This window comes from Scyliorhinus canicula, chromosome 3 (assembly GCF_902713615.1).
Source record: "Scyliorhinus canicula chromosome 3, sScyCan1.1, whole genome shotgun sequence".
Taxonomy (NCBI): domain Eukaryota; kingdom Metazoa; phylum Chordata; class Chondrichthyes; order Carcharhiniformes; family Scyliorhinidae; genus Scyliorhinus; species Scyliorhinus canicula.
This window is the reverse complement of record NC_052148.1, coordinates 118,478,136-118,491,948: the sequence shown is the minus strand read 5'-3', so window position 1 is coordinate 118,491,948 and position 13,813 is coordinate 118,478,136. Positions and strand designations below refer to the sequence as shown.

General features: G+C 41.9%; 1 protein-coding gene across 1 annotated transcript in view; it reads left to right on the top strand.

Annotated features, from left to right (window-relative positions):
- The window catches only part of exoc1 (exocyst complex component 1), a 174,832-nt gene that overhangs the window by 138,308 nt on the left and 22,711 nt on the right, over positions 1-13,813 (top strand). Inside the window, exons 11-13 of the mRNA XM_038791157.1 lie at positions 295-339; positions 8,472-8,635; positions 12,594-12,704. Of these exons, the coding sequence (XP_038647085.1) occupies positions 295-339; positions 8,472-8,635; positions 12,594-12,704 (320 nt within the window). The remainder of the gene's footprint in view (positions 1-294; positions 340-8,471; positions 8,636-12,593; positions 12,705-13,813) is intronic.

Sequence of the window (13,813 nt, the reverse complement as noted above, 5' to 3'; positions counted from 1 at the left end):
TATCTCGTGCTTAGTGTTCCGGGTCATCTCTGATATCTGTAATTATAGCAAAAGTAACATGTGCCATTCCTGATATTGTCTGGATAATGCCTGCTAAAGGGAACCTGGGGAAAAAAATTATATAGTAGCAAGCTTGGCTGATATACATAATAACATCACCATAGTTGTGCCTTGCATGCATGTGCTTGTTTGTCTGCTTAGTACCTAACAAATGTCATTCATCTACACGGTTTGTGCTAAAGGCCTGTAATCTAACATATTTGTGTTTCGATGCTGCAACCTAATCTCTCACAGCTACACTTCCTCGAAAAGAGACTGCTGTCAAACAAGATCTAGAGAGTGAGTATTGTCTCCTGTCTCCTTTGTCAAGCTGCTAGCTAATGTTCAAGTCTTCCAACAAAATAAAAATGATCACATTGTTTTTGATTTTCTGCAATATGTTGGATAATGGCTTACTGACCTGAATGTTTAACTATATTATTTCAAACAGGTTAGTGAAAATTGCTGACTTATTAAAATAAGGGATGGAAGTTCCCTTCTGAGAAGATACATTAAGTGGTGTGACTTATTTGCATAGATCAAGATGTTAACATTGAAGTATAAGTGATGCCTATTTTAAATTAAACAGCCCTCTTCACCCCTGAGTTGGTTTAATAGTAAATTAACTCCTGAGGTTCATCTGCTCTGACGTGGACGGTTCCAAAATGGTGGGAGGAGGAGGGGAAGTGTTCATGGTCTGAAATTATTGAACTCAGTATTTAATCCAGAAGACTGTAAAGGGTCTAATTGGGAGATGGAACGCTGTTCCTCAAGCTTGTATAGAGATTTACTGGGACTGAGACTGAAATGTGAGCATGAGAGCTAGGTGATGAATTAAAATGGCAGATAACCGAAATGCAGGGTCATGCTTGCAGACTGAGCAGAAATGTTCCGAGAAGCAGTCACCAAGTTTGCATTTGATCTTCCCAGTGTAGAGGAGACCACATTGTGAGTAGTGAATACAGTATCCTAAATTTAAAGAAATACAAATAAATTACTGCTTCATCCGGACAGCTTTTGCAGCCCTGGATGATGAGGCAAGAGCAGGTAGAAAGGCAGATAGATACTGTTAATGTTATACTACAAGTAAATTAATATATTTCTGCAATATAATTTTTCCCAAATTGCATGGAAGTGTATGAAGTATGATACTCAAATTACTGACAGTAAATGTATCCAGTTATTGAAAGGGTAAAATAATGCTTTGTTTAAAAATAATGGCCAGGACTTTATGGGCTGACTGTGGCCCTGATCAATTTTTTAAGTTCCAGAGATAATTAAATGCCTGCAGTAAGACCATCCAATCCTTTAAGAGACCTCTAAGGAGCTGCTAGTCAATAGAATGGTTAGTTGAAACAATGGGAGTGCTGTCTATTGCTGGTACTGCATCCGACCTCGATCAGTGAAGATGGAGGAGCTGGAGTGGGCAGGGCAGTGGGCCTGGGTGGAATACTCTTCCTCCTGCACTGCAGCGAGTCTATGATTCTAAATGGTGCAAGATGCAGTGGGAAAGAATAAAGTTACACTGCTACAAACATGGCTTTTATTTCGTAGGTTGTTATTTCCGTTTCTTCACACTCTTCCTTTGGAAGAGTGTTGAGTAATGGAAAGATTTTCAGTCTGCTTAACACTCTGACATAACCATCTTTGTATCAACGCCGGCATCTCCACATCATCTTTGTACCAACCAATATCCTTCAGACACGAGGGCTGGATTCTCCATTATTGGGAATATGCCCCCAGGCCGGCGTCAAAATGGTAGAATTTTACGCCAGAAAAACTGGCATCAAAGGGACACAAATTCCTAGCCCTGCAGGGGCAAGCAGAGACCCAAAGTAGATCTCGCAGCCTTTGCTGCAGAAACAGGCCCCCGCACTTCCAGGTCGGAGGCCGCGCCGTGCTCAATGGCGGACTTGCACTGTGGAGCTGGACCCAAAAAGAAACCCTCCCGATCGGCCACACGCCCGACCCTCAACTCCCGCACAAGCATTTACCGACCACCTATAGGGCTCCCCCCCCCTCCGATCGGCCTGCCCCCAACCAGGGTGCCCATAGACTAAGTCCTCAGCCGCCACGCGAGTATCCCGACCGGCTGGAGCACATTAGTTCCACACCGTCGGAACCTCAGCTGGTCGGGGGCCGGAGGATGGTGGAACAGGCCTCTGGCAATGACCCCAGGTAGGTCCCAGACGGCGCGGCGTACTCCCCGAGTACTCTGCTTTTCAGGGCCCGCAGAATCGGGGAACCGGCGGCGGTCCTGATTTCTTGTGGGAACGTGGATTCTCCGTCTCCGTGCCAGCCGCGATTTCGCCGTCGGGGTGCGGAGAATCCAGCTCAAGGATTTTATGGACTCTCACTACCCATGTGATACGGAAGTGAGCCCACACTCACTGGATATGAGTGTCACACTGGATGCCAATCTAAAATTCAGTACCAGCTCTGTACTCAACAAGGTTGCCTGGAAGGTGGTGCAATCCGTGCAGCTATGGCCCAATGGCTTTTCTCCTCCTTCTGTATGTTATATACATTCCTGGGCAGAGGCAGTGGTCCTTTTCCTTGTATTTATTATGTGCGATACATTAGTTGGTTAATTTTGTGGTGACGTTCAGTTTCCAAAATAGGAAAGAATTGATTTTTCCTACACTAAATATATCACATTAATGATAGAAAAAAGACCAATAATACTTTCAGTCTTTCTAACCCTAACCCAAAATAAAGTAGTATTGGCTATGGTACAGTTCAGATGTTGAGTAGTTCACTGACAAATTTTGAATTTTAAGTTTTGTGCAGACAATATTTGAATTTCTTTTGGGTTTGCAATTAGAGTCATAGAGTTTTACAGCACAGAAAGAGGCCCTTCAGTCCATCCTGTCTATGCCAACCATCGAGCATCTATCTATTCTAATCCCATTTTTCAGCACTTGGCCTGTATGTAGCCTTGTATGCTATGACCTTTCAAGTGTTTATCTAAATGCTTCTTAAAGTTTGTGAGGGGCAAATGTGAACGGTGCCAAGGAGGCCTGGCCAACCTCGCTCACAAGTTCTGGTCTTGCCCCAGACTAGTCGGGTACTGTACAGCCTTCTTTGAGGCGCTGTCAAAGGTGGTTGGGGTGAGGGTGGAGCCATGCCCAAGAGTGGCAGCCTTCAGGGTATCAGACCAGCCAGATCTCTTCATGGGGAGGAGGGCTGTGATGCCCTTGCCTTTACCTCCCTAATCAATCATTGGAGAATCCTGCTTGGCTGGCGGACAGCAGCCCCACCCAAAGCTGCAGACTGGTTGTCCGAGCTATCGGAATTTTCCCAGGTGGAGAAAATTAATTTTGCCATCTGGAGGATCAGAAGAGGGCTCCACAAAATGTGGGAGCTATTCACCCAGTTGTTCCAAGACCTGTTTGTAGCCAACAGCTAATAAGCCAGGGAGAGAGGGGAAGCCACAGTAAAACAACAAACACAAACGAAAGGGGGGAATGAGATAGATGAGGGGAGGGAGCATGGAAGGGGAGGAAATAATAGGCATGGAGCCCACCCATGCCCAGCACATAATAAAGTACATGGCGTCACCCCAACCCAACAGGAACAGTATAAAAGAACTGATGAGGGAAGAGGGCACGCCAGATGACTATGGGGGGGGGGGGGGGATCAGGAAGAAAAAGGGGGAGAGAGGCAGGGGACCCAACTAGAACTAAACGTCAACTGGAGGACATAAAACAAGAAGGTGTAACCGTTGTAAATAACAAAAAACAACAAACGTCAATAATGGAAGATGACCGATGTATATATATTTTTGTTTTCGATGTATGCTCACACTTAGCTTTGTTCTGTCTAATATAAAAAATCTTTAATAAAAACATTTAAAAAAAAGTTTGTGAGGGTTGTTGTTTCAACCACCCTTTCAGGCAGTGAGTCCCAGATTTCCCGCCACCCTCTAGGTGGAAATATTTTCCCTCAAATCCCCTCTAAATCTTCTGCTATTTTCCTTGAATCTATGCCCCTGGTTATTGACCCCTCTACTAAGGGAAAAGTTTCTTCCTATCAATCCTATCTTTTTCATTCATAATTTTGTGCACCTCAATCATATCCCCCCCCCCTCAGCCCTCTCTGCACTAAGGATTTAAGAGCAGCATGGATCACAGAATGTCATTGCTGAATTATACACACAATTAAACAATTTTGTTTGATTACTTTATTATTAAACTTTTATTTGAATTTTGAATATATCATGAGTTGGTTCATTATGAAAACCCAGTTTTTCCTGGGAGGCTTGAACATAGCTTTTCTTCTCCTGATTGTCAGAGTTAGTTATAAAATTATTTTTGGGCAATCATGAATTGTTGAGCTATAATGCTCCAAATGATGAACTCCTGAAAAGGAAACATTTTGAGTACAGTCTTAAACTGCAGTGACTGAAGCACTGCTTTCACATCTTTGAATTTAATCCAGTTCAAGCTCCAAGGATGAAAGCCTCCTCTTTGCAGCAAATGCAACCAGTGTCTGTAATTTAAAACAAGTACATGAGGTTCCGTCCACTCCATGGAGCCTTTCACAGGTTAGAGCCAGAAGGACACAAACTAGAAATGGCTATAGAATATATATCTCTTCCTCCACTTAGAGCTGCCAATTCTGTGGCATACCCCCTGCCAAGAGAACCAGATTCCTCAAGTTTCCAATATTTTTTACTAGAAGTGTCAATCTTGGCTCAGTGCATGTACTTTGATCCCTGATTCACAATTTGATGCTTCAAATCCCATTCAAGACTTGAGCCACACAATCTATGCTGACATTCCAGTGCAACACTGAGGGAGTCCTGCACTGTTGGAGATATTGGGCTGGATTCTCCGTTCCTGCGTCTAAGTGCTGACGCCAATGGAGGATCTGTGGAGTTCCATTACAGAAAAATTGGTGCCACACCCGCACCAATTCCGCTACTGGTGAGGGGCCAGCACCGGCACCGGCAGAACACGCAAAAAACGGTGGGGGAATCACCGGGTCTGTGATGGACTCACGCAGGGCTGACAAGCTGCAGCCGCGCATAGACTGTACAACACCCACACCCACACCGATCGCGTCCGAAAAGCTGGCGCCGGTCGGACACCCTGAAATCATGAAAGGTGCTATATAAATGCAAGTTTTTAAAAAATCAAATATAAATACATAGATGTTTATATTTTGCTTTTGGTATAACAATCAATATTTCATCTGGGCAAAAGTGAAGTATGAAAGTGGACTTCTACATTAGTTCTTCTGCACTGATAAATACAACGTAATGAAACACTGAAGTCATGATCTAACAAAAAAACCATAACTGTCTTGCAGTTAATGAGTTGAGGTCAGAAAGACCATATTGTGGTCATAAAAGTATGCACTAATAGCGAACTGTCCCAACTATAACGTCAGTATTGTTTAGGATTCATAAGTCTAATGTATTTCAATCCTGCAGAGACATACGACAAATCAATTTGCAAATTGTGTTTGCATTTTGATCCGATACCACAGTACTATTAAAGTTGCATAATGCCATTTAAAGAACTATTTCCAAATTTAGCTATAGATAACTTTGAAGCATAATAACAATGTCTTAAAATTTATAAAACATTTTGGTATTTTGCCCATGTACCCATGAAAAACTGGGTTGAGACTACCCAAGCATATAGAACCATGTTAGTGGGAAGTAATAGTTACCCCATTAATCTAGTTTGCATTCTCAAACTAGGAAGAATGAGTACAGTGCTAATCCATCGTCCCACTCCTCTTTGTCTTTGATATTGTATTTTTCTTTGATTGTGCCTCAGTCTCCATTTGTTTAGCTGCTTCCCACCAGCTTTCAATTCTCCCTCTTTTCATTTGCGGTTCATGTTCGAATGTATTAGTTTGGTTTTATTGTTCTCCTTTTCAAAACTGCTGAGTGCATTTCCTGGGATAGGGTCTTGTATACAGAAGAGACTTGGATAAGATGCAAACAAAAACATTAAATACTGGACAATCTCAGCAGGTCTGAGCATCTGTGGAGAGAGAAAAGAGCTAATGTTTCGAGTCTGGATGACTCTTTATCAAAGCTGGATAAGCCACTTTGGTATGGCTCCAAAATGTGAAATGAAAATTGCTTATTGTCACAAGTAGGCTTCAAATGAAGTTGCTGTGAAAAGCCCCTAGTCGCCACATTCCGGCGCCTGTTCGGGGAGGCTGGTACGGGAATTGAACCGTGCTGCTGACCTGCCTAGTCTGCTTTAAAAGCCAGCTATTTAGCCCTGTGCTAAATCAGCCCCTTGTGGTGTTGGACTTGAGCAGCAACGCTAAACTGTGGTGTTTGTCTAGTTTGGATATAAAATGTAAACTACATTAGGAAGCAAGTAATGTACATATTGATTTCATACTTAAGTAAAGGAATGACTTTTTTACACAAAGAATAGTGTGTGTGTGAATCTTTGGGTGGTTTTAACTGAAATCGCCTTTTGTTACAGGTCAAAAGGAGAACTTTGCTAAACAATTCTCATTTAACAAAACATTAGATCGATTTATAATGTAATAACTGTTCTCAGGTTATTTACAGCATCTGGAACTCCATCTTTGTCTGGATGACTTTGTCAAAGTCATCCAGCCTTGAAACGTTAGCTCCCTTCTCTCTCCATAGATGCTGTCAGACCTGCTGCGATTGTCCAGTATTTTCTGTTTTTGTTTCCGATTCCAGCATCCACACTAATTTGCTCTTATCAAATGAAAACTATGTGACTTGACAATTTTCAAGGTGATGTAGAATCATAGAATTTACAGTACAGAAGGAGGCCATTCGGCCCATCGAGTCTGCACCGGCTCTTGGAAAGAGCACCTTCCCAGGCCCACATCTCCACCCTATCCTCATAACCCAGTAACCCCACCCAACACTAAGACCAATTTAGCATAGCCAATCCACCTAACCTGCACATCTTTGGACTGTGTGAGGAAACTGGAGCAACTGGAGGAAACCCACGCGCACACAGGAAGAACGTGCAGACTCTGCACAGACAGTGACCCAAGCTGGGAATTGAACCTGGGACCCTGGAGCTGTGAAGCAATTGTGCTAACCATTATGCTGCCATGCTGTCTCCCACTGACTTAATTTTATTCACAAAGCTTCCAAGTACAAATCTGGGGAATTGAGTTTTCTGTATGTCTACGAATGGTATCTGGACACCGATAGTAATAAAAACTTAGGATGAAATTGAAAGGTTCCTGGACATAACTACTGATGTTCTGCACAATTTACTCTCAGTTCAAAGTCTGTTCAGCACTAAAAAATTGATTTCTGCGCAATTATTCATATTAATTAAAGGAAGTTACAGCAAGGAGTATTTTTAAAATCCAATCCTCTTTCATTTGAATTAAGCAACTTTGTGTGATGAGTCGATCAATGTGTGTAATTTGTCGAACTGAATTCAATGTTTAACATTTTAATGTGGACAATAGGCAAAAATGATTATTTAAGGACAGATCAAATGGCAAAGTAATCAGTCTGTCATAAACTAAATCAAAATTATTGCTTCAGGCTAGGCAAAAGAAAGTAGAACCAGAGGACGCAAGTATAAATTAATGCAAGGTGGTAAATTTAGATACAGGTCCTTTATCTAAAACCCTTGGGGCAGATTGCTCTTCGGTATTCAGATATTTTCAGTTTTGGGGTGTAGTATGGCTAGAGGGTTTAGAGTGCAGTTGCACTCTTCTGGGAGACCACCTTGAATAGTTTTTCCAACTTCATCTGCCTCATCAATTGGTTTTTGTTTCACAAGTTTGCCTTATATTTTGTTGGCTCGGGTCACAGACTTTTCACACAAAGGTTCATGTTCGCTCATATTAGGGTCCGTATTTGGATGTGTTCAGTTTTTGGTTGTACGTTTAAAGGATATTCGACCGTATCAAGAAAATATTCTTAACTCCGTAAACAATTAAGAATAATCTATCAATCAGGTAAATAAATTTGAAAGCATTTGGACAATTTAAAATATAAATAGATGCTGTAATAGGATAGGTGTTATACTGTAGAGGTAAGTATCAGTAGATTGAATGACATTCTCTCAAACCTATTCTCTCAAACCTGACCTATCTTATGACATTAGTATTGGTTTGGTGACACCATTAAAACATTTATAAAACTGTAAGTAAACCTTACTGAAGGCTTTGACTATTTAGTTTCTTATACTTCAATAGGGAAGTTATTATACTTAAGATTACCACGAATAAACAAGCATTCAAGTATGTAGTTCAGCTAGTTTTAGTTAAAAGATAACAAACAACTATTCATAATGAACAGTCATGCACTGCCAGTTATTAAATAGAACTTTCCTTGAAGATTCATTAAAATGTTTTGATTTTTATTGACTATCTTACAAAGCTGTGCACTTTGGAATTGCAGTCTTGTGATTGGAAGTTGCTGTCATTGATTTAGAGTAATTGAACTGCAGGTCTCCATGGAAGCTCTGGAAAACTTACTGGTTCCACCTCCAGCCTAAATAAACTGTCTGTTCAGGGATCGGGGAATCGTCGATCTCAGTCATCTTCACTGCTGGACATGGGAAACATGTCTGCATCAGACCTTGATGTGGCTGATAGAACTAAGTTTGATAAGGTAAATACCCTAATTAGTTAAGTAATTAAGGGTGCAAATATGTAGCTTTTGGCCAACTGCTTTTTACATTTTGAAATGCTTGCACCAAGGCACAATAGTCAACATGATTTTATTTTTATTATCAGAAAATGAAAATAGCCGAATTATTAAAATGCTGTTGTTGAGGCTTTTGCATGTGGGGGTTGCTGCAATGTTGATTGACAGCCTTTTTCTAGCCTTTGCATTTGGTCCTGGTCCAGATTTTCTTCCAACCTCAATCTTATTAACAACGGAGAAAATAATGATTCTCAAGTTAATATCTATGTGCATGAGGTTTCGAGAAGTGAAATAAAACACACAACGTAGATTATTTAAAACAAAATCTATAAATTATAATCCTTGATTTTATCAAAAGCAAAGTACTGTGAATACGGGAAATCTGAAGTGAAGACAGGAAATGGTAGAAATGTTCGGCTGCACAGGTAGCATCTGTGAGGAGAGGGCAGAGTTAACGATCAATGATTTGAAACATTGGTGGGGGGGGGTATTTTATCCTTAAAACAAACATTTGCGTTGGGTGTTGAGTAGGGAGCTAAAGTCTGTTTCCTGACTCAAACACACCTCCAGCCCACCCATTTCCTGCTTTAACTGAGATAAGAAAGTGAATGTGGAGCATCCTGTTCCAAGGAGGGAAGGTTGGAACTCAAAATATGATAATAAGGCTGTTAGCCACATTGTCAGTCTACTTTTCAACTACCTCTGGGTAGCCAGGTTTCCCAAGCTTCATTGAGGCTACCACCTGGATCCAGGAGGCTACATTTCAACCTTCCATGATCAGCCACCCACTTCTTCCACTGACCTTCCCACCACCAAGCTCCCAATTTTCTACCACATGGAACCCAGTCCCCAATCTACATCCTAAGGCCGGGTCCTCAATTTCTCCCCTCTAATGCTATTACCAGATCCATGCCCTTCCCCAATTTTCATTGTTGGGGAATGTTTCCAGTTGGGGAAGCCATCAGTGACATTGCGCTAAAGTTGCGGAGTTAACTCCATACCATTTCCGAGAATCCCAGTTCCCGGGTTTCCCAAGATTTTCTGACCTAGCTGCTTCCAGGAGATCAGATAATTCAAAATTCACCCCTTTAACTCTGTTTCTGTCTCCAGATACTGTCTGACCCGGTGTAGATCCTAAGACATAGGAGCAGGATTCGAACATTTGGCCCACCGAGACGGCTCCGCCATTCAATCATGGCTTATATGTTTCTCATCCCCATTCTCCTGCCTTCTCCCCATAACCCCTGATCCCCTTATCAATCAAGAACCTATCTATCTCTGTCTTAAAGATACTCAGTGATTTGGCCACCACAGGCTTCTGCGGCAAAGAGCTCCACAGATTCATCACCCTCTGGCTGAAGAAATTGCTCCTCATCTCTGTTTTAAAGGATTGTCCCTTCAGTCTGAGGATGTGACCTCCGGTTCTAGTTTTTCCAACAAGTGGAAACATCCCCTCCACATCCACTCTACCTAGGCCTCCTGTAAGTTTCATTAAGAGCCCCTCACATCCTTCTAAATTCCAACAAGTACAGACCCAGAGTCCTCAACTGCTCCTCAAGACAAGCTCTTCATTCCAGGGATCATTCTTATAAACCTCCTCTGGACCCTTTTCAAGGCCAACACATCCTTCCTTAGATACGGGGCCCAAAACTGCTCACAATATTCCAAATGGGGTCTCATCAGAGCTTTATACAGCCTCAGAAGTACATCTGAAGTACATCAGAAGTACATCCCTACTCTTGTATCCTTAACATGAATGCTAACATTGGATTTGTCTTCGTAACTGCACGTTAACCTTAAGAGAATTTTTAACTGGGACTCCTAAGTCCCATAAGACATAGGAGCAGAATTAGGCCACTCATCCCATCGAGACTGCTCCGCCATTCAATCATGACTGATATTTTTCTCATCCATCTTCTCCTGCCTTCTCCCCATAACCCCTGATCCCCTTATTGATCAAAAACCTATCTATATCTGTTTTAAAGACACAGTGATTTGGCCTCCACAGCCTTCTGCAGCAAAGAGTTACACAGATCCACCACCCTCTGGCTGAAGAAATTCCTCCTCATCTCTGTTTTAAAGGATCGTCCCTTTAGTCTGAGATTGTGTCCTCTGCTTCTAGTTTTTCCTACAAGTGGAAACATTCTCTCCACGTCCACTCTATCCAGGCCACGCAGTATCCTGTAAGTTTCAGTCAGATCCCCCCTCATTCTTCTAAACTCCAACGAGTACAGACCCAGCGTCCTCAACCGTTCCTCATGCGACAAGCTCTTCATTCCAGGGATCATTTCTGTGAACCTCCTCTGGACCCTTTCCAAGGCCAGCATATCCTTCCTTCGATACGGGATCCAAAACTGCTCACAATACTCCCAATGTGGTCTGACCAGAGCCTTATGCAGCCTCAGAAGTACATCTCTGGTCTTGTATTCTAGCCCGCTCAACATGAATGCTAACATTGCATTTGCCTTCTTAACTGCTGATTGAACCTGCATGTTAACCTTAAGTGAATCGTGAACAAGGACGCCCAAGTCCCTTTTTGCTTCTGATTTCCTCAGCATCTTCCCATTTAAAAAATAGTCTAGGCCTCCGTTTCTCCTTCCAAAGTGCACAACTTCACACTTTTCCACATTGTATTCCATCTGCCGCCACTTTGCCCACTCTCCTAGTCTGCCCAAGTCCTTCTGAAGCCCGCCTGCTTCCTCAAAACTACCTGCCCCTTGACAGATATTTATATCACCTGCAAACTTAGCAACTGTGCCTTCAGTTCCTTCCTCCAGATTATTAATGTCCCTTTGTGCTTCTGATTTCCTAAGCCTTTTCCCATTGACAAAACAGTCTATGCCTCCATTCTTCCTACCAAAATACATGACCTCATACTTGTTCACATTGTATTCCATCTGCCACTTCACTGATAAGCAAGTAACATTCGCTCATGTGGTGCCAAGCAACAATTATCTCTCACAAAAGAGTATCTAAACATCTCTCTTTGACATTCAATAGCATTACTCCCTCTGAATCCCCCTCCATCAGCATCCTGGGGATTACCATTAACTATGAACTGAACTGAACTAGCCATATAAATACTGTGGCTACAAGGGTAGGTCAAAGAATTCTGTGGCAAGTCACCCCCTCTTGACTCCCCAAAGTGTGTTCACCATCTACAAGGCGCACGTCAGGACTCTGATGGAATATTCTCCACTTGCCTGGATGAGTGCAGCTCCAACAACAGTCAAGAAGCTCGACGCCATCCAGGACAAAGCAGTCCACTTGTTCAGCATCCACCCCCCCGCCCCCACCAAAATCACCATAGCAGTGTACTATCTACAAGACACATTCCAGCAACTCCAAGCCTCTTTTTCTGACAGCACCTGCCAAACCCCAGCCCAGATGCATAGGAAAACCACCAATTGCATCTTCCCCTCCAAGTCATCCACCAACCTAACTTGGAAACACATCACCATCCTGTTACTGGATCAAAATTCTGGAACTCCCTTCCAAACAGCACAGTGGGTGTACCTACACCAGATGGACTGTAGTAGTTCAAGAAGGCAGCTCACCACTTCCATGTCAAGGGTATTTGGGGATGGGCAACAAATGTTGGCTTTGCCAGCGATGCCAGCCTCTCATGAAAGGATAAAATAATGATTGTAATTTGCAAGTGTATCTGTGAGATGTTTGAAGTGTTTGGGTGATGAAACAGATTTCTATTTTGGAATTTTGCTAACGGGAGTGATAAATTTCTTTGCAATTCTGCCATATCACTTTGCAAAAACTTGCTAAATACAGGAAAGTCTTGAGCAGTTTTGTGCAGTAACTTCACTATATACATGTTTTTGTATCCTTTTATTGGTTTAGCATTGGGTCTCATTGTACAGAAGATAAAACTTGATGTCTGATACTGAACCTTGTTTCTTTTATGAAGATTTTTGAGCAGGTCCTTAGTGAACTGGAACCCCTGTGTTTGGCTGAACAAGACTTCATTAGCAAATTCTTCAAGTTACAACAGAACCCAGCTTTGCCAGGATCTGTAGTGGTATGGCATTTTCATACTGCATAAGTAAATGTATCTTTATGTCTGAAGAAGGAGAATAGTCATGCATTATTTTTATCATGATATGGTGTGAAACCATGACCCAAATCAGTTATTATATTTTGAATAATTGGCTAAAAAATAAAATTGCTTACCCCCTTTGAAGACTGGCTTTTTGACAATTGCAACCACCAGTATGGTTGTGGTAGATAAATGCTGTAAACAGTTTTCTCTTTCGTTAGTTTGAAATTTTCAAAAAGGACATTTAAAATTATTAATGCAACAAAGATTTTGCTAGCATTTTAATGCATTCTATTTAAGTTTAAAATAGAATTTAGTCATTTATGAACTTAATGCATTTCCTTTGTACTGTATTATGCAAGTTGTCTGAAACCATTAAAATTGCATTGCTCATCAATAAAGATAGCGCCACGTAATCATTCTCTTGAATAATAAAGCTTTACTGGAAGTTCAGCAAAGAGATGATAACTGATTATACCCCACTGATTACATGGAATTGGCGAGGGAGGAATGCAAAATGTTAGAATCTTTACACATGTCAGTCGTAAAATATATGCCCAAAACGCTTAAACCATGTTATTAAATACAGCTTTGATCATTTTTTGATTAGTGGATGGTACAATTCGTGCAAATTGTCAAATATTTTGTGGCTGCATCATAGTTTTAGCAAAATATTAAATGCAAAGTACCTGGCTCTGCACCGAATGACTATTCATCCTTGATCATATAAACCCTTTCTCCTGCATATAAACTCTACTAGCCACGTTTACAGTACGCTCTCCATGTTCACCTGCTCCCTCAATGTCAATCATTATTAAGGAGTATGCTAGCATCCTACCCCACCTTGAATGCTCAACAAAACCTTCACTCTCCCTAATCCTGGTAGGCCTCAACTTTCACTCCCTCATATCCAAGCAGGAAAATTTTAATGTATGTCGCACACAGCTGGCTTAACCATCCATTGTGGGGCTTGGCTTAACACATCAAGGTCTGCTAGCCTCACTGTCCTCTGCCAAAATGGACCACCGCAGAGTGGGATATTCCTGGAAGGCAAGGATAGCCCCAGGCACCTTTCCTCTTTGATCAACCTT